At 42.6% G+C, this 26,487-nt stretch overlaps 1 protein-coding gene across 1 annotated transcript in view; it reads right to left on the reverse strand.

Annotated features, from left to right (window-relative positions):
* Positions 1–26,487, reverse strand: part of Il31ra (interleukin 31 receptor A) — a 50,096-nt gene that overhangs the window by 20,373 nt on the left and 3,236 nt on the right. The window contains exons 2-9 of the mRNA XM_087896886.1: positions 24,841–25,153; positions 22,358–22,507; positions 17,712–17,829; positions 14,799–14,962; positions 8,707–8,849; positions 5,867–6,020; positions 3,423–3,502; positions 1,011–1,227 (exon numbers count right to left, since the gene is read on the reverse strand). Of these exons, the coding sequence (XP_087753012.1) occupies positions 1,011–1,227; positions 3,423–3,502; positions 5,867–6,020; positions 8,707–8,849; positions 14,799–14,962; positions 17,712–17,829; positions 22,358–22,412 (931 nt within the window). The 5' untranslated portion in view covers positions 22,413–22,507; positions 24,841–25,153. The remainder of the gene's footprint in view (positions 1–1,010; positions 1,228–3,422; positions 3,503–5,866; positions 6,021–8,706; positions 8,850–14,798; positions 14,963–17,711; positions 17,830–22,357; positions 22,508–24,840; positions 25,154–26,487) is intronic.

Consider the following 26,487-nt stretch of genomic DNA (forward strand, 5'->3'; position numbering starts at 1 on the left):
GCACGGGAGAAAGCCTGGAGGGCGTTTCCTGTCGGGTCATTAGTCAATAGATGAGTTCTGTGTTCAGTGAGGGATCCTGTTCCAAACAGTAGTGGGGAGAGTTATGGAGAAAGGTATCAACCTCTGGCCTCCACAGTGGTGTGTGCTCACTCGTACACATGCACACACACATGCACCCATGCAAACATGCAATACAGCGCTCACTCCCTCACGCACAATCCACTAAGGCTTTTCATTCTAAAACATAGAAAATAAGGCTTTGCTGCTTTGCCTGAGTTTGGTAAAATACTCAGAACTACTTCAGCAACAGCGTAACTGCCAGACGTGGTGGCTAGTGTCAGCAATACCGTCCCTCAGGAGGCTAGTGTCAGCAATACCGCCCCTCAGGAGGCTAGTGTCAGCAATACCGCCCCTCAGGAGGCTAGTGTCAGCAATACCGTCCCTCAGGAGGCTGAAGCAGAATGGTCTGTAAGTTAGAGGCCGGCCACAGAGTGAGGTCTTGTCTCAAAGGAATTTAACAAACAACTAACTGGCAAGTGTATATCCGCATATACGCAGTTTTCCTAGCTGGGCCATCAGATGGAAGGGGAAAGAGAAAAACAGGAGAGTGAACACTAAACCATAGCTGGGACAGAGCCATCTGGGAAGAGGAGGGTTCAGGAGAGCACACAGTCATTGAGGACATAGGCCTCAAATACGACTGTGTTCTTTTCTGTGGCTCAACCCATCACCCAACCACTTGGACCAGAACCAACAAAAGTAGCGTGCACAGCTTCCAGGCGCTGACCGTGCTGTGTGATTCAGTCTCTAAATATATAGCCCAGATTTTGCTCCGAAGGAACTGTATTTTGGGGTGGAAGGTCTTATTGGTTATCAGCGGGTTCTGTTCCCCCACAACAACCTAAAGAGCCCTTGTTTCCCCAACTCTTCAATTTGATTCAGGAGGAACAACTACCCCGAGGGCGCGGACTGCTCTTTCTTCAACCAGATGGAATTTAAGGGGTACTTACTCTCCTCATGAGCAGCTGGGATCCTCAGGACGGCCTCTTGAGATTTCCCAAGAAAATTAAAAGAAGTCACAGACACACGGTATGTCTGACCCGTCAGAAGCAGTTCATACCGCTGGTTAGTAACATTGTTTATCTCTGTGAGGTTGGTGCTGTTTTCTGCAAAGTACTGTATGTTGTAGCCAAGTGTTCTCTCCAGGACGGGGGCTCCTTTTGCCTTCTGTATCCAAAGGAAAGAAAGGAGATTGTGGAAACCAGAACGAGAAAGACATGGGGACAGTGATAAACGGAGCGATATCATGTTAGCCATCAGATGCTAAGTTGTAACATTTGCCCTGTGGTGATGTTAACCCTTCAAGTTCCAGAAGAGATGATTTACCAAATGGTGCGTGCATATCAACTCTCAACATGAGTCCAGTTTCATGGGTCCAGACTGATACTAGCAAGCCACGTCTACTTCCTTCCACGTCCTTAATTCTATCATGTGCAGGCAGAGGTATAAAAGCTAAAAAGTCAAGGCCTTCCCTTCTGGGCCAAAATCAAGTTCAGAAGTCGTCAAAGGTGGGTGGGTAGCTGTGCCTTTATCTTTTACTCCCGTAGCTCCCCGCTCTAAAGAGGGAAGGCAGCTGTCCTGGACCAGACATCCAGCAAGGTAATCCAGCCAAAAGACTCAGGGCTTCCCTGCCAGTCCTCTCAGCAGGAAAACCCGAAGTGCAAGCCCACAAACTGTGACTCAGATTCCTATTTGTAGCCTTAAACTTAGAGCCGCTGACCAGATGTTTTGCCTGCAAGTAAACATATGGAATATTTCCCGGGAATTATAGGGATTCCAAGTTTTCCGGTATTCGTTAATGATTGCAAGCATCATGGAGCAGAATGAGAGGACCTGTGGTCAGACAGAGTTTTAATTCACGTTGACCCAGCATTATCATAGTCCAGGAATTCCCTTTCATTGACCACAGCAATGAAAGACCAGCTAGAATCTCTAATGATGTGGGTTCCCCTGTCTCCCAAGACAATGCCTTATCTTTCTTTCCCCTTTAGCCTTTGCCGGTATGGTGCTCATAGTTTATAAAATTTGCTGGGTTTTATTTTCTGTTCATTTTCAGCCTTACCCACGCTAGCCAAACACCCCACCACTGAGCCCATCATTCTCACTACTTCAGTGTGTCCAGGTCAGCGATTTCCAGGACAATCCTAGACTCTCACCACCTTTACCACTATCAGACTTTCGAGTCTTTTAGTGAATGCTTTGCTAAGTAAGTTGAATTCTTAGAAAACCCTCTCCTACTGAGGCATAGCAAGGAGGAGGAGGCAGGCGGGAAAGCCTGGTCACTTACTTCTCAGGCTGGCCTCTTGCCTGCCACAGTATAGATAAGACCTCACAAGGTTCATCCCTCACTTTCCTGCCTGAAGACAGAGTGTGAACAGAGGCATCTCTTCCCACACCTCACCGCATCTGAGGTTCGTATCAACGACTTCTCAACTTTGACTGTGCTCTCCTATGCCCCTGCCTCTGCCACCTACGGGTGCCCTGAGGACACAGACAAAAGCAGTGTGAAGCCTGAAGCAATTGGTTTTGAATGGCGCTCAGCCGGCTAGGGTGATGTCTCCATTTAAAAAGCTTTATGCTGCCAAGCTTCAGCAAATGGATTACTTCCTAGTAGCCCTAGAGACACATCAGATGGAGCTCTGACAGACTTTCCCTCTTCACCATCTCTTACTCCCTTCAACCTCTCCTTTCTTTCCTTTCTGCTTCCTGCAGCTTGTCTTCCTGTTTACCTCTTTGTTCTTCCTGTCCCTTCCCCTCCTCTTTTCTTCTTAGTTCCTCCCTCCCTGTCTTCCCTGTATCACCTACCATCTTCTCTTTTCCCTCAGGTCCAGGTTTTTATCCTAGAAAGGATCATGTGACCGCTCTTCTGCCTTTGCACACCACACTACTTTAGTACTTAAAGGAACATGTGTATCAAATATGTTGGCAATATCAGATGACCTGACGCCCAGTGCCCTGACCCCTGTTGATGCCCTTCTTGGGTGTAAGGATGAGGTTGCAAAATCTTGCACTGTATTCTAGGGGATGGCAGCCCCAGGGTAGCTTCCTCAGGAAGACCACGGTGCAGCCTGTAGTTGCACTTTGTAATTGCCCCAATTATAATGATTCAGGTTGAAGAAAGTAGCCCATGTCTGTGATGTGTACTTGGGCTCTCTACAGGGTAACTGTGCTCTGTTTTCTGGTTTTTTGAGATAGGGTTTCTCTTTGTAGCCCCAACTATCCTGGAACTCCCTCTGTAGACCAGGCTGGCCTTGAACTCACAGAGATCCACCTGCCTCTGCCTCCTGAGTTCCAGGGTTAATGACGTACGTTACCACCAAAGGCTTTTAACCAGGGAGTTAAGTATGGTGAAGGAAGATCACCTTCCACAGCAGTACCACCTTCCTCACTCCGTCCATGCCGGCGGGGCCCACAACTCTCCACAGATCCGGGATGTGCGGAACTGGAAAGAACAAGAGATATTCTGTAACTGACAGAGGGGGTGGTAGCAGCGGATATCCCCTGGACCACTGGGCACCCTGCCTTGGCAAGGAGGCAAAGAGGAGGGAGTCAGCCTTGTAACACCCAACAAGGTCTTCATTCTGTGGCTGAAGGGCTGGAATCAACCATATCTCAAAATAAATCTGCTCTTCGCCTGATAACTTAATAACAATGTAAAGGAGGAAAAGTAAAATATACTCCATTGGGATTCACCTGGTCCCCTAAAGCTGGGTGGAAACGCACTTTGTCCTCTGAAATTTGACCCCTGTGTACATTAATACCATAGCCCTTCCATCTGCAAACACATACTAGTAGACCTACCAATGACCAACAGTGACAGTGGCTACCTTCTAGCAAGTTTCACCACACTCAGTGTCTTATCTGGATGAACACATGTAATCCCTACAGCCCATCACTGTGGGGATTTGACATTACCATCCTCATAGAGAAATGAAGGAACTGCCAAATTATACAAGCTTTTAAGTAACACAGCCAGGATTTAAATCCTGGATATGCACCATATGAATAGATATTTACATAGAACTTCTCAGATCAATACATAGATAGCCCTAATAATCAATAGGTTGGAAGAAAAAGTTAGCACCTCAATTTGGCTTAGAACTTTTCAAATAATGATAAGGTTGTATGAGGAGATACAAATTAGACAACTAGAATTCCATTATGAAATAGGGACTAGATGATTTATGAATTGGAAAACAAGAACTTAGGAATTTCTGGGGTCTAGGTCACACAGTCATCTGGCCCTCTCAGAGCCTGAAAAAGAATGAAGAAAAACAAAAGCCAAAAAAATGCTCCGCTCAGAGCCAAAGTTCTCTCGGGGCGGTTTGTCAGTGTTGATCTGGTTTAGTCAGCGAGTGACACCCAGCTGAACTAATAAGCAGAAGAATAATAACTTGTCAAGCTGACAGCCGAATAAGTGAGGACATGACATGAGGACACTCCGAACTGAGAAGCAGGCTAGGCTTTTTTTTTTTTTTTTTTTTTTTTAGAATTGTTAGAATGAGCCATGATAGCACCATGAAAGAAAAATGATGGCGACAGCAAGGAGATTTGGACAAAAGCCACAACCACACTCCGGGTGCTATTTCATCTCCGAATTGCCTGGTGAAGGGTGTAGATGGGGAAGAAGACAGTTTGGGCAATGACCGTGAGGTTCATTCTGATGTTTTCACAGGAAGAGCGCAGCTCAGCCCTGACTATTCAGCACACCTGACTGTTTCTTAGCATGCATTTTATGTGATGTTTTATACCTATAGTTATTTGTATTGCTTGGGCATTCAGAGATGATGTCTATAGAATATATGACAAATGCATACAATTTTGATTTAAAAATTTATTTTTTTAATATAGCCATCAATATGTGCTAGACCTGGTCCTAACACTCAAGCATGTGGTTTTGAATTTTCTGTGGTCTCTTTCCCACATTACCAGAGCATGGCATGTAAGAACTGAATCTCAGATGGGATGGGCACAGTCCCCCATGCATGAAGCTACATCCATGAAGAGAAGGTTACAGACTAAGCCTGAACCCCTCCCATGAGGAATGCAAATTCAGAAGGTATCATGTGGGTTCCAGAATCCAACCAAAAGGCTGAATATGGCAAATTTTTGATAGTTCCAAGCTGGTCTCGTGGAAATTTAAGCAGGCTTAGGAAGAAAAACAAATCCTGGGTCACGAGTACAGAAGTTGCTCCAGAGGCCAGTATGTGAACTGACTCTTTCTCTTGTTGTCATTAAAAATGTGACCTATTTTCTTGTATTATCACTGCAGTCATATACTTAGTGACTATTTTAAAGGTTTAAGATGTATAGCTTCAACTTATAGTAGGATGTCTTCATAGGAAATCATATCACTTCTAGTGTGTAAGAATCTCCTAAGAGGGGTTGGAGAGATGGCTCAGTGGTTAAGAGCACTGGCCGCTTCCAGAGGTCCTGAGTTCAATTCCCAGCAACTCCATGGTGGTTCGCAATCATCTATAGTGGGATCTGATGCCCTCTTCTGGCAGAAAGGTAAGCATGCATATGCATAAAACAAGCAAATAAATATTTTAAAAAATATCTCCTAAAGAGTATGACAGATAAGATCCTGTTTCTCTGGGAACATAGGTTGCTATAGTAACTAAGTCATCTGAGGAGCACGGCTCACTCCCAGGGGCTCAGCGGATACTATTAGTGCTTATGAAGAGGGGGCCCGCAGATACTCTAGGACTTGCTTTTCTCAAGACGAAACCCAAGCATGGCATGTGTCAGAACCCAGTAAGACCAGAGCCAGGATAAGCAGATGAGGAAGAGGAGAGTGGCTTGCCTTCCTCCATAGTCACTCCAGTTTTTTCTTCGCTCCAGTTGCTCCAAAATCTTGACTCACTGGTCCTGAATCGCAGAGCTATGACATATTCCGTGAAAATCTGAAGCCCCGTGAGGTTGTAGACCTTGTTATGATCCTCGAAACTGACCTCTTTCTGAAAGACAGAACGGACGCTAAGCAGAAATGAAGAGAGCATGTACTTGTTTACTGTATCTCGCCCCAGCCTCTGTGCTCTCTTGCTGGGATAATGTGTACCTATGTAAGTGTGGCGCATACCCGGATCACTATCACACTCTCGATTTCCTTTTTGGAAGTTCATGGGACAGAGAGTTAGTGTCCACTGCCCTTGGAGGTGTAACACAGAGCTTCACGACCTGGGGCCACCCAGTCTTTAGCTTCAACTCTGAGGTGACTCTGACACCAGGAATTCGGCCTCACGGAACTTGGGGAGGGGAAGGAAGACTTAAGTGACATCAGGATTAACCTATATATTATAGTCAAGTGACCTTGGACAGGCTTAATGTGTATAATCAGCAAAGGACAGACTCCTTCACTTTCAGACGCTTTCTCTTTAGTCAGTCTTCTATTTCTGACCATTGCTCTCTGGCTGGCCATTCAAGCTGCTAACTAACAATCATGGCGGCCTGGTTGTATAAGCTCCACTCTCGGGAAGACGAGCGGTTAAGTCCCTCCCCTCCCCTCAATGTCGATCTCTCATTGGTCAAATGAGAACGCTGCTTCATTGAAGCGCTGAAAATTCCTGGATCTAGTCCCCTAGGAGAGATAAAAACCTTAGCTTTTGGTTTCTAACCAAGTCACAGTTTCAACAATAAAACTGGTTAGCTATTGTTTATAAAACCTAGATTGGATTGATTAACGCATTGCATTTACTGTGTGTTGGTGTGTGCACAGCATAGTCCCATGATACTCTGCAGGAGAAGGCAGCCCGCCATTTCTTACATGTATGTGACAGCTGTGAAAGCAACTATGGAATTATGGGTCCTGGGCTGTGGCTCCAGGAAATTGGGCAAAGGGATCAAGTGAGTATCCCAGGTCCAAAGGGACTCTAACCCCAGTGCCAGTAAGATGGGGATGGAGCAAGGAATTAGAACCCAGAGGCCATGATAGTTTTGCTGTCAAATACCAGGTCCCCTGAGAGTCTCTTCCAAACAATCCAGGGAGAGTCAGTGGTCACAGGCTAATGTTTGGGGAAGCAAAACTTGGTTCCCATTGTTAATGTATGAGATCCAGTTGGAGCAGGAATGCAATTATTAGGAGGGCCCATTGATATGATGATGATCAGGCTGGGCTTAGCTGGTCAAGAACTAGAGACTGACTTGTGTTCCAAAGTTGAGAAGAGAGAGAAGGCATTGACTGTACATTCAACTTTGCTTCCCATCCTCCAGAAGAACAGGAAGGAAGCCATCTTACCTCGGGGTTAGGAAAGGAGAAGACAAAGGTAACCACAGAAGTAGGTGGTCTGCCCAAAGGGCGGAGGAAAAGTGATGGAGGGCAAGGGTTAGGAGTAGATTATATTTGTTATATACAGCTGACTAATTTTCCAGATGGATGGAATTCCCAGTTTGTTTTTCTCAATGAATCCTATCCCAGAAGCTGTACTGACCTCGGGCTCCATAAAAGAAATTACATGTGCTTTCACTAAGACACATAAATTTGCTATGATGTGAACTGCCTAGCTCATACCGTCCCCTAAACAACACACTGCCAGGCCGATCTATACAGGCTCTACGGAAGGGTCGAGGGCCTGGCTTAGAGAGGCAGATGGAAGAAGTAGCCAACATCATCTCTTTGAACACAGGGCAGATAACATTTACCAATTTTCTTCTCTAAAAGAATTCTGGGTGCTAGGATATAATAGACACAGTACCTATGAGCTTCCACAAGGGAAAAGGCCCATGACAGCTGCCTAGACATGTTAAAAACATAGGCTGAATGTCATGTGACTAGATATAATCACAGAGGCCTGGAAAATAAATGACAACCAAAGAAAGAGGAGTCACCGTCCCTGAGGTGTTGTGGGAGTAACTTCCGCTGCCTCAACCAATAGTCGCTGAAGCACGAGCCCACAGTGCGGCGGGGAGCGCCTTCCGCTGAAATACCAGCCCACTGGGGCGTGATATATTTCTCTTTTAAAAAGAGCCACAGATCCCGGATCAGGCTCTCTTGGTTCCAGCGCTTGGTCCCAGCTCCTGCTCCCGGCTCCTGCTCCAGCGACTAGGCTCCCTTCCTGACGGTTTATGGTGTATGTAAGTTTTACCCCCCAAAATAAATAACCCCTTAAAACATAACTGGTGTGGGATTGATTCGCCGATACTGAGGGCCACAGGGCTCTGAACCAGTCACCACTTTTATGAATGATAAAGTTATAGAAGTTATCAAATCTGAAGGTCTTAAACATCAGAAAGCAAAATGTTAATGGTAAGTTTTGGGGTAGCAGAATAAAGATTCTAAATAGGCTGAATGATGGATGAGACTACCATGAAGAAATCCAATGGTAATTAAAAAACACTTGAATTTTGGTTAAATTTCTTGTGGCCAACACTGCCGTACACAAACCAGGGTATACTATAAAAGCAAGTGTCTAATTATTTAGGGTGTTACTGTGCTCAGAATACAAAATGCATATGGTAGACTATGCTTCCAAGCTAAAGTTACAAATGGAAGGTGGAGAAGTAGAATAGTACAATAGTCACTATTTTTTTCCTGCTTTCCGTGTAAAAAGTAAAAAAAAAAAAAAAACCACAATTCCAGATGAGCAAAGCTGCTAGCGAAGTCATTCCTTGGGTCTCTAGCAGAAATACCGTAATGGCAGAACTTACCCAGTGGGTACTGTTCACAGCCCTGAACCGAAGGATGCACCTTAGAGCATAGACAGGAATCCTCTCATGGGGTTTCCACCGTATCTGGAACATCTGACGCGAAATTGGATTCACGCTTAAAATTATAGGTGGTTCAGTTTTCACTAAAAAAAAATAAAATAAAATAAAACCCTCATAATTACAGACAGACAGAAGATACTAACAACATCCACCCAGAGTTGAGTGCACAGACACCCCAGAGAGCCAATGACAGTCCATAATCTGTGGCTTGCTATACGCAGATCCACCAGCAGGGCAGTGGGAAGAGAACGTCACTCTCCCAAAGCCCTGTACCGAAGGAAAGAGTAAGCCCAGGCAGAAGAGGATTGCTCCCATGAGTCCTTCGCAAACAAGTCCTTTACTCAACACCAGGGAAAATGATGGCAAAACAAAAGAATATATTCAGTGATGACAATGATGCAGTCATAGGCAAAATACGGCTCATGGAATAACCTACAACCGGATTATTTATGAAGAGTTGGCAGAAGCATCTAGCAGGCCTGTGTCCTTGCCCCCATGACGGAGAATGTCCACCAGAAAATGCTACTCATTTTCCTTGCACACTGCCAACATCATGGGCCCAAATTTCCTTTCTTGAAAATATGTAATTTAGTCAAGCATGGTGGCTCACATTTATAGTCCCAGAACGTGAAAGGCTGGTTGATACAGACCAAAGCCCTGGCTTAAAGAAATAAAAACAATTTTCTTGAAAAGTCTTGAAGTAGGGGGACATAACAACAGACACGGAGGGAACCCAGAGAACCATCAGGTCATACTTTGAAAATCTGTGCTCCACAAAATTGGAAAACTTAAAGGAAATGAACAATTTTCTGGATAAATATCACCAAAATTAGATAAAGACCAGATAAGCAAATTAAATAGACTTATAGCTGCTAAAGAAATAGAAACAGTCATCAAAAGTTTCCCAACCAAAAAAAGCCCAGGACCAGATGATTTCAGCACAGAATTCTACAAGATTTTCAAAGAAAAACTAATACCAATACTTCTCAAATTGTTCCACACAATAGAAACAGAAGGAACAATGTCAAACTCTTTTTATGAGGCTACATTTACCCTGATACCCAAACCATAGAAAGATATTACTAAGAAAGAGAATTACAGACCAATCTCACTCATGAACATTGATGCAAAAATACTCAATAAAATACTGGCAAACTAAATCCAAGAACATATTAGAAAAATCATCCACCATGACCAAGTTGGCTTCATCCCAGAGATTCAGGGATGGTTCAACATATGAAAATCTATCAACGTAATCCACCATATAAACAAACTGAAAAATAAAAAAACCCCACATAATCGTCTCATTAGATGCTGAAAAAGCTTTCAACAAAATACAACATCCCTTTATGATAAAGGTGTTGGAGAGAGCAGGAATGTAAGGAACATATCTAAACATAATAATGGCAACATACAGCAAGCCAACAGCCAACATCAAACTAAATGGAGAGAAACTCAAAGCAATCTCACTGAAATCAGGAACAAGACAAAGTTGTCCACTCTCTCCATATCTATTCAATATAGTACTTGAGGTCCTAGCTAAAGCAATAAAGACAACAAAAGGAGGTCAAGGGGATATGACTCAGAAAAGAAGTCAAACTCTCACTATTTGCTGATGATATATGATAGTTTACGTAAGTGACCACAAAATTCTACCAAGGAACTACTACAACTCATAAACACCTTCAGTAATGTAGCAGGATACAAGATTAACTCAAAAAAAATCAGTAGCCCTCCTGTACACAGATGATAAATGGGCTGAGGAAGAAATCAGAGAAACACCACCCTTCACAATAGCCATAAATAGCATAAAATAACTCGGAGTAACTCTAACCAAACAAGCGTATGATAAGAACTTTAAATCTTCGAAGAAAGAAATTGAAGAAGACACCAAAAAGTGGAAAGATCTCCCATGCTCTTGGATAGGTAGAATTAACATAATAAAAATGGCAAACTTACCAAAAGCAATCTACAGATTCAATGCAATTCCCATCAAAATCCCAGCAAAATTCTTCACAGACCTCAAAAGAAAAATACTCAACTTCATATGGAAAAGCAAAAAATCCAGGATAGCCAAGACAATCCTGTGCAAAAAAGGAACTTTAAATACTTCCCTGACTTCAAACTCTACTACAGAGTTACGATACTGAAAACAGCCTGGTATTGGCATAAAAACAGACAGGAGGACCAACGGAACTGAATCGAAGATCCGGATATCATTCCACACACCTATGGACATTTGATTTTTGACAAAGAAGCAAAGCATATAAAATGGAAAAAAAGAAAGGATATTGAACAAATGGTACTAACATAACTGGATATCCACTTGTAGAAGAATGAAAATAGATCTATATCTATTGTCATACACAAAACTCAAGTCCAAATGGATCAATGACCTCAACATAAAGCCAACCACACTGAACTTATTGAAGAGGTGGGAAGTATACTTGAACGCATTGACACAGGAGACCACTTCCTAAATATAACCACAGTAGCACAGACACTGAGAGAAACTATTAATAAACAGGACCTCCTGAAACTGAAAAGCTTCTGTAAAGTAAAGGACACGGTCAACAAGATAAAATGGCTGCCTACAGAATGGGAAAAGATCTTCACCAACCCTGCATCAGACAGAGGGCGGATCTCCAAAATACACATAGAACTTAAGAAATTGGTCATCAAAAGAATAATCCAATAAAAAAATGGGGTACAGACCTAAACAGAGAACTCTCAATGGATGAATCTAAAATGGCTGAAAGACACATAAGAAAATGCTTGACGTCCTTAGCCATCAGAGAAATGCAAATCAAAACAACTCTGAGATTCCATCTTACATCTGTAAGAATGGCCAAGATCAAAAACACTGATGACAGCTTATGCTGGAGAGGATGTGGGGTAAAGTGAATACGCCTGCATTGCTGGTGGGAATGCAAACTGGTACAACCTTTTTGAAAATCAGTATGGTGATTTTTGATTTCTCAGAAAATTAGGAAACAACCTTCCTCATGACCTAATAATATCACTTTTGGGCATATACCCAAAGGATGCTCAATCATACCACAAGGACATGTGCTCAACTATGTTCATAGCAGCATTGTTTGTCATAGCCAGAACCTGGAAACAACCTAAATGCCCCTTGACCAAATAAAAGATAAGGAAAATGTGTTACATTTACACAATGGAGTACTACATAGCAGAAAAAAATGACATCTTAAATTTTGCAGGCAAATGGATGGATCTAGAAAGAATCATATTGAGTGAGGTAACCTAGACCCAGAAAGACCAATATAATTTGTACTCACTCATAAGTGGCTTTTAGACATGAAGAAAAAAAAGCAACCTACAATTCACAATTCCAGAGAACCTAGACAACAATGAGAACCCTAAGAGAGATATACATAAATCTAATCTACATGTGAAGTAGAAAAAGACAAGATCTCCTGAGTAAATTGGGAGAGTGGGGATCATGGAAAAAGGTAGAAGGGGAGGGGGAAGAAGGGAGAGGAGTGGAGAAAAATATATAGCTCAACAGAAACAATTAAAAAAAACCTCTAAAGTTAAAAAAAATGTTTAGTTTCTAAAAAGAATGTCACACTGTTAATATTTAGGTCCCTGTATTAGAAGTCTGGTTCTCACCCATGGCTACTGGAAGGTCATGGCACTTTTAAGGGGTAGAGCCTAGTGGGGAGAGGGGCACTAGGTGTTTACTTTTAAAGAGGACAATGGAGCCATGATGACTTTCTCTCTCTTCTGTTTTGTTCTCCAGCCAGGAAGTAAAGGACTTTGCAGCAATGGGGCTGACTGGCATAGACTGAACCCTCTAAAACAAGTCTTTTCTCTTTAATAAACAGTCTAGATATGTGTTATAGCAGGAAAAAGCTGACCAACACTGTTAGCACTATGTTTAAAAACTAATCTAGGAGGCTAGAGACATGGCTCAGAGTGTGTAGTGCTACCACAGGGGACCCAAGTTCAGTTTCCAGCACCCACGTCAGGCAGCTCACAATCACCTTCAGCTCCAGCTCCAGGAGGCTCGACTCCTTTGGCCTTTCTAAGGTCCTGGGCCCATGTGTGTGCATACACCCACACCCACATGCAAAATTAAAATGAAATAAAAAGACACCTTTTAAAAAGTGAGCCCAATGAGCCAGGCATGATAGTACACGCTTTTAACCCTAGCACCTGAGAGGCCGAGGACATGAAAATCAAATTTCACCTTAGCTGTATAATGTGAGGCCAACCTGCCCCCAACACTAAAACCAAACAAACAAAATTACTTGGAATGGAACAAATGGGCAAACTGTAGTCATTTAAAAACCTTAGAAGAAAACACAGCAAAAAATTAAAGTTGGTGATGGTTTCTTTCTTAGAGGCAATGTCTGAAGCACAAGCCATAAAAGAGAAACCGGTGCACTGAGTTCATTAAACTTATTGTGCTGTCTAAAAAGACACTATCAAAAAATTTAAAAGATCAAAAAAAAAATGTTGGACTGGAGAGATGGCTCAGAGGTTAAGAGCATTGCCTGCTCTTCCAAAGGTCCTGAGTTCAATTCCCAGCAACCACATGGTGGCTCACAACCATCTGTAGTGAGGTCTGGTGCCCTCTTCTGGCCTGCATACAGAAGAACACTGTATACATAATAAATGAATAAATATATTTTTAAAAAAGTTAAAGATCATCCAAACAAAGGGAGAAAATATTTGCTAATCATCCATTCCAAATAGAAAGAAACCTTAAAACACAACAGAGCTGGGAAGGGATCAGTGGGGTAGGAGTGGGACGAGAAAAGTCATGGCAGGAATATTATCATAATATGTTTTATGTGTGTATGGAAAGGCCATGATGAACGCCATTGCTGGTAATTAGTATAGCTAATGAAACACTTTTCAAAGAAAGTAAAAATGGGCAAAATTTTTAATTGAAACAGTCACTGCAGATGCCACAGTGTGAATCAGGACCACAGTGGGGTACAAGTCACACTGACCAACCAGGACGACTGTAAAGAAACCGGAACCTTCATACACAGTCAATGAGAATGGTAAATGCTACAGTTACTTTGGCCAAGTTTGGCAAATCCTCAAGAAGTTAAACTGGGTTGCATGTGACGTAGCAATTGCAGTAGGTATAGACCTAAGATCATCTAAGATATTTCCAAGCAAGCGTTTATACCAGTGTTCACAGAAGCGCTATTCATACTAACCAAAAAATAGAAACAACCTAAATGTACACTAGCTGACAAGTGGATCGACAAAAGACGACACACCCATTTCATGGAAAGCGAGTCAACCATTAAAGTGGAGCAGAGTCCTAACAAATGACAGGGCTTGAAGTCATTGTAGAAGCCAGATATAAAGACCACATATTGCACAATTCTATTTATATGAAATGGTCCTAGTAGGTACATCTATAGGGATTAAAAAAACATGCTTGAAGTTGCTAGAAGTTGGAGGAAAAGACAAATAAATGATTAGGAACTTGCTACTGGTAAGTATGAAGTTTTTTGATTACATTGAACTATCCTATTATTGAATTAGTGGTAATATTTAAAGAATTTTATGCACATAATAAATCTACTGAATTGTACACTTTAACACTTTGAATCTATAGTATATTAATTATATTTAAATAAAACAGTCACTTTAAATTTATGGTAAAAAATTTTTTAAAAAGTTCAAAAGACAACAATTGGAGGCAATTTTTTAAAAGTAGTTTTTAAAAGAGTTCCTCTTTTCCTTCATGAGCAGCGATGACATGCTGGGGAGGCCCTATTTATTTCTCGAGAGCCATTCATGTCTTATATTGCAAAAGAGATCAATGGTCAGCCAGAACCCTCCTGCTTGTCACTCTTTTTCCTCATTTAATTAACTCCCTCCGTCTTCTCCTTCCCTCTCCTCCCCTTCCTTCTTCAATAGGCATCTTTTCTAGGCCCACAGCACATCCCCATTACTCCCTCAAACTCCGAGTCTATTTTGAGAAGGAAGTGGGAGAGTAATTATTCAGTGTAACGACACTGATGTCATCAGCCACTCACCTATGTGGTCTAGGTTCCAGCTTGTGATGTCAGATTTCGTGCTCCCGTCTCCGTTTTGAGCTTCTACTTCAACAGTGCAGATATCTGGGGGTATTATATACGAAGTGGGAAAAGAACACCAAGCCTTTGTGACCTGCTTGGTGTAACTCATTTTCCCAAAGGAGCTTCGAAAGAAAAGGGAATTTACCATGAGTTCAGTCCAGACTGCTGAAAACAAAATCACACTTACAAATTCCAAGTAGTATTTGTTATTTTTGTACTGGGTTTCTCAGGAGTGTCTGGACCAGGGTTTGGTGTATCTTTCTGCCTAGGGTACCTGCATCCTGCCTGCCTGAGATGCCGCGAGTCACACAGACCTGGAGACAAGCAGACTCTCTATATGACTGTGTATTCTTACCATCAGAAACAACAAACAGATTGTTGGAAGTCCAGATTACAATCAACTCCATAGACTATGTGATAATGAATTCCTACTTTAAGCAATAAAGAACAGATTGTTCAAATTCCAGACTAGAATCAGAATATTAAAGCTAGAGCCTTAAGAATTTATCCGTTCAAGCCAGGCAGTGGTGGTGCATGACTTCAATCCTAACACTCAGGAGGTAGAGGCAGATGAATCTCTGTGAGTTCGAGGCTAGCCTGGTCTACAGAGTGAGTTCCAGGACAGCTAGGGTGACACAGGGAAACCATCAGAGGGTTTGCTAAATAAATTATTATAAATATAAATATCATTTAAAATTATAGATATTATTATACTCATGGTTACTTATGTGGAAAGATACCCCACCTTCTAATAGGATACATAGCATGTACAGATTGATATACATCTGTATATCAAACACATATTTATGTGATTTGTCAGAGATGCTTGGAAAGCTCTTCATAAAGATGCTTAAATTACTGTCTTTTGAGGGTGCAATTGAAAACATTTATGTGTTTCATGCTGAATTTTTTATCATTTGTATATTGTTTTTTAAAAAGTCATTAAGATAGATAACACTACATACAGATAAATAAGAGATTGATAGAGAGACAATAAACACATAGATAATAGATAGAGGATAGGTAGATGTGGTGGTTTGAATGAAAATGGCCCCTGTAAGACCAGATATTTACATGTTTAGTTGATGAACTATTTAGAAAGGATTAAGAGGTGCCAACGCCTCTAGAGCGGTGACAGGTGGGCACGGGCGTACCCTGCATGGTCCTCAGGTTGATCAGATGGAGCAGAGATGGAGCAGAACTGAATAGGAGGCTCAGTTTGCAAGTTGTGAGTGTACTAGGGAGGAACAGAGCTTAGACATGTGGAACCTGAGGATCAGAGAGAACCTGGAGGTTTTCTGATGCAAAAAAAAAAAAAAAATGTTCCTGGGGTAGTGTTGTGTCACCAGCACAGGCACGGGCTCTAGGAAGAGCTGGGTTTGATCCTAGCTTTGCCTTCGAGCCAGTTCCTTCACCTCTCTGTGCCTTAGGTTTTCTGTAAAGTGAGGGAGGTAGTGTTTGCCCCTCATAGGGGTCTGTATAGGGTGAACTAGGTGAAGTCACAGACAGTACTCTACGGACGGAGTAAATGCCAAGTGTGGACTGTGACAGTTGCTAGTTCTGTAGCTAAGGTTTGCAGGTATTCAGGCCATACCTTTGAGTGGCGGGTACCCTTTCTTTCCTTTTGCACACTTCCAGATCTCTTTGAAGTCCTGATTAAAAACTACCAGCCATGGGGCTGTCCCTGTGCCCTTTCTCTTCCCCAGGGGGAAGATTTATTCTGTTTTTCTTCCTTTCTTGTTTCTTCTATTGGGAACATAAAGCAGACTTCTCTTTCAGCGTACACACACATACACAGAGTCTCTGCCTCCTGCTGAGAGCACACACACACACACACACACACACACACACACCAGACTTGCAACAACTGGTTCTCTATTTGAAACAGAAAAAGCAATCCATCTCACAATGATCTCCAACCTGAATACTTTTGTTTTTAAGGGAACAAGAAGTAATAGTTTTTTTAGCTTTTTTTTACAATAAACAAACAAACACTTGCAATACTAAAACACTTGACTATTTGCTAGAATTGCAATTTTTAAATGATAAAAATTTCTATTCTAATGAAAATATAATCAAAATGGATGCTTGAGGCAGTGAAGAAAAAGCGGTGACCACTGAACTGACAACAGAACCTTAAAAAGCAGTGACAGACTGAGGTGACTCTCTTAGCTCTAGGCTGCAGTTACGCTGTATCTGGATCCATGCAGAAAAACAGTTGCATAGCTCCTTCTAGAAAGGAGTATGACCAAATAAGGTAAATGAAGACCTTCCCACTCTGCTCCTAACTGGAGACCACTCTTGGCCACTCTGGCATCTCTAAGGGCAGATCACCATGTGACCTACAGTCTTCCCTCTGCAGCTTCAATCCTGTCAGCACATCAGTGAGGAACTGAAACGCCACCTAGCCACTCTATAGAGATAGCTGTCACACACAAGTTGTCACTGAGAAACTTCTTCCTCCTAAGTGACTTGACTCCTGGGTGAACCTCTTCCTCCTGCTGAGAGCACACACACACACACACACACACACCCCACACGTCTCTGCCTCCTGCTGAGAGCACACACACACACACACACACACCCCACACGTCTCTGCCTCCTGCTGAGAGCACACATACACACACACACACACACACACACACACACACACACACACACACACCACGTCTCTGCCTCCTGCCGAGAGCACACACACACACACACACACACCACGTCTCTGCCTCCTGCCGAGAGCACACACACACACACACACACCACGTCTCTGCCTCCTGCCGAGAGCACACACACACACACACACACACACACACACACACACACCACACACATGTCTCTGCCTCCTGCTGAGAGCACACAGTCCCCCACACTTACTAAGTCATCCTCACGGTATAATTGGTGTCACCAATTTCTTCCTCTGGACTCCAAGTGCAATTCATATTTTGGTTAAAGTATAAAATGCAGGAAATGTTCTCAGGCTTAGCTGGCAGCGCTAGGGAAAAGTTAGAGAAACATAGCGTCAGTGCACAGAACCATTGCTGGCACACCATAGTTTAATCAACACTGTCCAAGTGGCATTGGCTAGGTGCAGTCTCCTAATCAGATCCAGGAAATGTTTGTCACTTCAGTTATTCCCTTTGAAGAACTGATTTCTACTAAAAAAATAATAACTTCACATTCGTTCCTAATAAAAATACTCAGAAGCAAAACCTACTGTAAGTGGATATTAGCTCAGGTGAATTACTAAGCCAGGCATCAAATGAACCCCTCCGAAGAAGTGATTATGATATGGACTTAAGAAAAACCCAAAAATGCTGATGTTCCTATTGAACAGAAAAAGCATGCAATGTTTAATTCAGAACGGGGGTCTAGACCCATAAGGCGTCCCTAAGTAGTAGAATTTACATATTCATAAACAGTATTGAGAATAAATTACAGTGTCAGAACACAGTCCAAGAGTGGAGTTGTGTAAGGAGAATTCCAAGTGCTTTGTGAGAAAACTCCAAGAAAACAAGAGACTTATGACCTCAGTTTCTTCAAGACATGGAATTATTCTTCCGTGGAAGTGTGTTTTCATGCTCCTCCCCGGTGTAGCAGACAGGAGTGGGTTTGTTTCAGATTATTCATTACAACTGGCTATTGTTATTTGTTTATATGCTGCTATGGAAAAACATGGTTTTGCCATGTGTGGCTTGTCCTTGGGATTGTACACTTCACTCTGGTGACTCTTCTCAACCCTCAGAGTATGAACTGTGATGCTCTGAATAAAGCTGGCTATTGAGTGAGACTTCAGTCCACCTTATTATGGGCTCCATTCTCCCAGGTCCCACCACCTCCAGATCAACGACGTTGCACCTCAGTTTTTCACTAACCTATGTGACATTTGAAATTTACTTTCATCATGAATGTAGTCAATAAACCGAAATAGAATCATTACCTTTGACTCACTATTTTAAAAATCATGAACTTTTACATTTTATTTCAGTTGTAGATAGCATGAAATATAAAATACCAATGTCACAATCTCTCGGTTAAGGTAGTGATTAGACTTAAATTAATTAGATCTTATCAATAACATTTAAAATAAGTGTCATAAATTCACTTTTTAAAAATTTGAGTTTTTTTCTTTTCTTTGGTTTTGTTTGGGTTTTTCAAGACAGGGTTTCTCTGTAGCTTTGGGGCCTGTCCTGGAACTAGCTCTTGTTAACCAGTCTGGCCTCAAACTCACAGAGATCCATCTGCCTCTGACTCCTGAGTGCTGGGAGTATGCCACTACCGCCTGGTAAAAATTTGATTTTTAACATGTGAATTCTTTTGTGGTCTTATATCGTGTTGTTTTTTGTTTTTTGCATCTATACATATTATTTTGAGAAGGTGGTTCATCAGCTATTCCAGGCGACCATGGATTTCTTACACATACACAAATACAAGAGCTGAGGGCAATTTTATACTAAGGGCAATGTTCAGCTGATAAGTTCCAACTCACGTCTCTTGAGTGTTTGACAAGATAATAATCTTTAAAGAGAAGGTATATTATATATTTGAGAGAGGAAGCCAGCTTAAGGTACGATCACATACTAAATCAAAGCTTTAATGCTTCCTAGAATGGAAGCCCCTATCTGACAAGAACGAGGAGAGGCTGGATTGGGAAGATGACTCAGTGGGTAAAAGTGGTTTCTACAGAAGCATGAGAACCTGGCACAGTTCCCTAGCGGCTACATAAGAAGCTGGGCACAGCTGCTCATGAGCCTTGAACCAACACTGTGGAGGAAGGAGATGGGAGGATTGCTGGACCTTGCTGGCTGCCAGCCTAATTTAGGGTCTCACCACAAGAGACCAGAAGGGAATAAGACAGAGAGTGAAAAAGCCGAACGCCCAATATCCTCTTCTGGCCGTGGTATAGGCACAAGCACCTGCATGAGGACGCATGCGCATACACATACACACACGCACGCTCATAAGAGAGAAGGGAGGAGAGAGGAGGAAGAGGCATTGGTGGTAGCAGTAACTTCTCCCGCCAACAAGGATCAAATAAAGAGGAGGAGGAGAATAGAACGAAAGGAGGGCACCGCAAAACAGATATGCAAATGAGCCCGATCAGCCATCATGGACTGGGACCCTGTTTTACAGGGTTCAGCAGGAAAAGGTGAGGAAGTCTAGAAGAAGCTAGATGTCACCAAATCCAGCAGGGAACCTACATCACGAGTGGCAGTGGGGAGGCCTAGAGCAACGCTAGGTGAGCCTATAGGTGAGCATTCTTGAGTTTTAGGTTTGGGATGGGCTGAGGGTAGACCTGTAAGACTAAAGGAGGCCTAGGATTAGGATGAAGAGTTTCTATACCCAGAGGGATTTCTCGACCAAACAACTTGGTCATGAACTTTAAGGGTAGATACAAACATGATGCCCCAGTACTCAGGTAAAGCCAGCTGCCCCATAATGATAACAGAAAAGAGATTGGGCCATACCAGATGGTCCAGAAAAGATCAGTGGAGCAGAAGGACCCATCCCTACCAACACTGGTGTGATTTGGGATTCCACTCTGTATGCTATGAATGTTTTATTACCATTGGATAATAAAGAGGCTGCTTTGACCTATGGCAGGGCAGAATAGAGCTAGGCAGGAAATCCAAGCAGAGATAGAGGAGGAAAGACAGAGGAGTCAGGGAGATGCCATGTAGCTGCCAAAGGAGAAAGATGCCAGAACCTCATGGCAATACACAGATTAACAGAAATGGGTTAATTTATAATGTAAGAGCTATCTAGAAATATGCCTGAGTCATTGGCCAAACAGTGTTGTAATTAATATAGTTTTTGTGTGATTATTCAGATATGGGTGGCTGGAAAACAAAGTGCAGATTTCGCGTGTGCTGGTGTTACACAAATCCTGCTCTAATGCCCAGACACCATCAGAAGGGAGAACAGGGAAATGCAGAAATTTTAGAAGTAAAAGATTTTACCCCAGAAAGACTGAGTTAACCAAAAGACACCTGAAACCAGAAGAAAGTGAGCTGAGTTAAGAAGTTTAAGGATGTTTTCCTTTCTTTCTCTCTCTCTTTCTCTTTTCTTTTTCTTTTTTTCTCTTTCTTTCTTAAGATTTATTTATTTATTATGTAAATGGTGTTCTGCCTGCACAACAGAAAAGGGTGCCAGATATCATTATAGATGGTTGCTGGGAATTGAACTCAGGACCTCTGGAAGAGCAACCAGTGCTCTTAATCTCTGAGTCATCTCTCCAGCCTGATTTATGGGGTTTCTAACCCCTCCTCTATTTTTGCATTCTTGCCTGACTTCTCTTTCCGTGCACAAGGGACTTTTTTGTTTGATTTAGCTTAATCACAGAAAATAAGGTGTGCCTACCCCTCTGCAATACCTGAACAACACAAGCTGTATTTTAACTCTGCCAGAAGCACTGCCTTTTCCTAGAAAGGCAATGGTAAAGGACTCCGTGATGAGTGATATTCATCATTTTTGTTTATATATTAGAATTTATGGTTTTTTAAAGGGCTCTAGGTACAAATGCTTATATAGACATTTATATATTTGTTCTATAAAACGTGCATTGTCCACATGTGCAAAGGAGCCCCTGAAGAGTAACAAGTAAGAATGAGGGAGACCTGGATTCCTCCATATTGGGCTCCATCCAAATCCTTCCAACAACCTCTACATGCGCACCACCCCCCACTCAGCAGTTCAGTCAGAACTTCTATCGTCACAGCTCAGATAATAAAAAGGATGACAGAGATGGTCAAGTCTCGTCTAGATGCATAACATGACTAAAATGAACCGGAGTAGAACCGAGTAATAGTGCATGTTACATGGAGATTAGAAGGTGCGTAAATCAACATATTCCACAAAGGGCCCAGACCAACTTCAAAGAGTCCCTGGGGAGTCTCTGGGACAGCAAGCAGGATATTAACAGCCTGGATACTCCACAAATGTCACAGGGAGCATAGAGAATCTCACTGAAGATAAACAAAGAATCGCCTCTTAGGTTGGCATGGTCTAGGTGTGACCAAACTTTTGACATTGGCACGAGAAACTCATCTATAAGCTTCACTCTTGAGAACCATGAAACTGAGTTACAAACAAAAATTTCCAAAGCTGTCTCATAAAGTAAGCTTGCAATTTTATGCCAGACTACACTTACAGCTATCCCGTAGGTTGTCCAGCCCTCTGATACTGCGGCAAGATGCTGTGGTCAATAAATGTGTTGGGTCTCATTCATAGCTAACCTGGAATGTATGTAGCCTGTGGATTACATGTCTAAATGATCTTGATCTTAAGGGCATCTCTTCATTTAAGAACACGACAAATCATCTCTCCAAATTTAATGTAAGAATATGCACTTTCTGTTGTCAGCACACGTATGCAAGCTTGCATGTGCGCGCACACACACACTCACTCAAAATGTCACAGATTCTATGTTGTTCATCTGCAGATGTTCAGAATTTCTTTGTTCTGAAGTTAAGATTTCTCCTCCAAAAACATATGAACTGCATGACCCACGAAAGTGGACCTACCTGCCAGGCTGAATTTGCAAAGTAGAGGGAACATCCACAGAGCCAAGGTCCGCATTGTTCCGGAATCACACCCAGAGGCTGGCCAGAGCTCAAAATCTCATCAGTCAAATGAGAGGTTGCTTCTCTGTCTCTCTATTCCAATGACAGATTCTAGGCGTTTGGGCAGGAAGGAGAGTTTTATTTCCACACCACCCAATCCCATCCATCCTCCATCCCATTCTCCATTCCATCCCCCACCCCATCCATCCATCCTCCATCCCATCCCCCATCCCATCCCATCCCATCGGCGGTCTGTCACAACACAGATCTTGTCGTAATTATTACATCAACCCCAGTCCCCATTTTAAAGATGTGTACTGGCAACAGGTTTTCCTTTGGTCCACAATGCACACTGCTCTGTAAGAGCCAAAGCAAACAATCACCAAGAACAGGAGTGAGGCAGACAGAAGGCACCACGAATTTGTACAGATTAGGCCACTTCTAGCCTTTGCCTCAATTACCGAGCTCTGGACCAAACAAAACAACCAAGAGCTTCCCAGAAACTCTATTTCTTGTCTCCCCACTGTGTGTGCTGGCCTTTCCCCTCGTAGGATTATAAAGTATACTTTGGTTTCGAACCTGGTTCTTGGCTTAGAACTCCTTCCCCAAGGAAGACTATAGAAACTAAAATTTCTCTTTCCTGAGATGAATCATAGAAACTCTAGCAGAAATTCTAATTTCCCTTCTTCCCTTTCTCTTTCATAATAACCTGGTAAGCCTGCTCCTCTGACTTCAGTGAGTCGTTCAGACAGATTAGCTGAATTCAAGAAAGAAGTCATAGCAACAATGATTTATAGTCAGTTGGTCCAAAAGCACAAGTAGAACCGCCCAAGGCTTGGAAGTAGGAGCTGCATTTTTGGGGAGTTGGTGTCTCCAACCTGGGGGGTCTGATGTTATCTCCGAGAAGATGGTATCAGAACTGAATCAGATTAGAGGACATTCCTCTGGCATCGGGTGCTACAGAATCAATTGTTTGCTATGTGAAAAGTCCCCACCCATCTGCTATTAGAACTTTCTGTAATGACTGTGGTGTAGCAGCAGAAGAAATCAAGACATTCTGTTTTGCCTACCACATCCTTATTCCTGGCAATTTAACCACTTCACTTAGACTTACGTAAAGGCCAATCTATGCTAGGACACCGTCCCTGAACACCCTGAACCTTCCTTTGAGCCTCTCCCACTGAGCTAGCTGCATAGGTGGTTCTCAGTAACAGACTTTCTGACTCCGGTAGCTTTGTGAGATCAAAGCCGACTCAATGCAACGCATGATGTATGGTAGACATTCAGTACTCCTTGTGTAGTTGATAGTAAGGAATAAAATAAATGCCGAATCAGGGCCAGGAAAATCTAAAGATGAAGCAAATGTGAAAGCATCACTCATCCCAGGAAGAAGTGAGAGATGCTACATTTTCCTGTGACAGATGATGGGATGTAGGCACAGGGACAGCGCTAAACAAACAAACAAGCAAACTTGTGGAGCAAGCTACAGGGATAAAAGTCTCTTATGCATACAAAAACCTAAATGCCTACTAAATGAAAATACCTAACCAAGCAGAATGAGGGCTTAGACCTCAGGAGGCTGAGGCCCAGGTTCAATTGTGAATTCAACATCATCGTATTCGCCTTAGCGAGTGTGAGGACAGTTTAAGATCCAAATAAGCTCCAGTCATAAAACTGAGAAGACAGTAGGAAGAAAATAAAGCTGTCATCAGTAAAAGGGGGGATTGCTGGTTGTCGGACAGCAGTGGCTAATGCCTAACGCTACTCCAGAGAATTTCATCACTCAGGATGTAGATCCTTGGATATAAATGAGTATAGGACACCAAGCAAGCATTTCATTTCCCAATGAAGAACAGATAAGTTTTGAAAAATTTTATCATGTGGACTAGCAAGATGGCTTTGTGGGTAAAGACATCTGGGCCTATGATGGCTATCCAAGTTCAACCCCCAGACTTCACACAGTGGAAGAGAATGAAACCCTGCAAGCTCTCTTCTCACCTCCAAAGGTACATGCTGATGTGCACACACACACAAACGTAATAAAGATTTTTATCAAGATAAAAATAAAAAAACTTAAAAAGAGACAAAAATTTGTCATTGTACAATAACATCCTTCTGTTTCTCATTATTGAAATTTATGTTAATCTGTTTCTAGTTTTAGGAGACAACATGTCTTTTAGTCTTCATTTCTACTTTATTTACATGCTCAAAAATATTATTAGAAAGGGAGGGAGTTTCCAATGTGGAAATTCCATAAAAACAAGCTATCAGCTCAATAATTGTATCAATGTATAATTATCTATATAATAAAGCTAAAACTGTTACCAATAAATTATTTTTCATTTTTAAATCTTTGACTGTTTCATGCTAAAAACAATGCGACGTATGATGTTTTCTAATTAATGTCAATCCTCACGTCGTTCCTTTATCATGAGAACACTTACCTGCTATTTCTGAGAACCTAGAAAGAAGCTTTAAACAGCTCGCAGCGCTATGACAGCCAGGGACAAAGCTGGACAGCTCGCATCTGAAGAAAGTGTGACTTTCGAGAAACTAGGGACGCGCTGGCCGTTGAACTTCTTGGATTCCTTCAGCGTTGCACGCAGGGAGAAGAGCCCGGCTCTCACTCCCAAGAGCTGGGTCGTGGCTTCTTCACAAGGGACAGAGACAGAGCGGACAGCCAGAGTAGCGACTTTTTCAAGCTACCAATGCCAGAGTGAGCTGCTCTTACTGAGGGCTGTCATGCTGTAATTCCTCCTGGGAATTTGAGCACAGAGCAGATAAAGGCTTGGGTTACTTCTAGAGTTGGAGAACGACTGTGATCTTAAATATTCCATGTCGATCATAATTATGCAGGGAGGACTCAGAGTAACTAAGCCAACCAGCGTAGCCCTCAGGACGAGGGCCCTCATTCTCATGTACGTGTGTCACAGGGACTTTTCTACTTGTCTTTTACCGTAAAGCACCACAATAGAAAAAATCTGCCTGTTGGCTCTAAACATTGATAGATGAGTGGGCTCTCCCACTAGTTCAGAAACAGACTTAGGGACTTCCGTCGGTAAAATCTGTGTAGTACGGGTGGTAGGTTCCTGTACAATTGAAGAGCATGGGTTCACTCAAAACTTCAGTCAAGGACCTGTATATCATCTGCGAGAAGGAGAAATGGAGAATCTTCATAGTTGGATTGCAGGTGAGACAACCCACATAAGAAAGTTATGGATCACCATGCTTTTTTAAGTCAACTAAGAGAATACTGAGTCCTCTAGGGAGCTGACCAAGTTCAGACTAATGCCTAGGAAAAGCACATGCTAGTCTATTAGGAACCAGCCTCCATCTGAATCCCCCTACTGTCCTGAGCATCATTCAGGCCCTAGTCCTGCAGTGAATAGAACAGATCCCTACGGAAGCGTCCCCATGTGGTGTGGGATAATTGTTTGTATTCTGTCAATTATATTTTAAATAAACACAGATTGGTCAGTAGCCAGGCAGGAAGTAGTATAGGTGGGACAACCAGACAGGAAGTAGAGGGGGTCAATGAGAACAGGAGAATTCTGGGAAGAAGTAAGTTCCTTGGGCAGTCTTGACCCATCCATAGAAGCAGCAAGATGTGACTGCCCTGCCGAAAAAGGTACAGAGCCACGTGGCTAACAGAGACAAGAATAATGGGCCAATATAAGTTGTAAGAGTTAATAAGAAGCCTGAGCTAATGGGCCAATCAGTTTATAAATAATGTAGATCTCTGTGTGATTTCTTTGGGACTTAATGATTGCGGGAAGCAGGCAGGACTCTCTTTTTCTGCTAATAGAATTCGTATTGTAAAGGTCACCAGGTCACAAGTTTAAATGTGGAAGAAAAGTAAAGCGAGAGGCCAGTCTCTGGAAGGCCCCGGCCCATTGCTGGCAGAGATGGCACTGTCTCGTTTCAGCCTTTCACGCTCTCCGGATCATCCCTGCTGCCCACCCCCACCCCCAGGCAGTGAGGCTTCATTGATGATTTAAAAGACAGAAGTGACTCACTGCATACGAGTTCCTGCTGCACAAGCACAATCACCTCAGTTCAAATCCCCAGAACCCATGGAAAAACCACACCTA

The sequence above is a fragment of the Myodes glareolus genome, chromosome 15 (assembly GCF_982192425.1).
Source record: "Myodes glareolus chromosome 15, mMyoGla1.1, whole genome shotgun sequence".
NCBI classification, from domain to species: Eukaryota; Metazoa; Chordata; class Mammalia; order Rodentia; family Cricetidae; genus Myodes; species Myodes glareolus.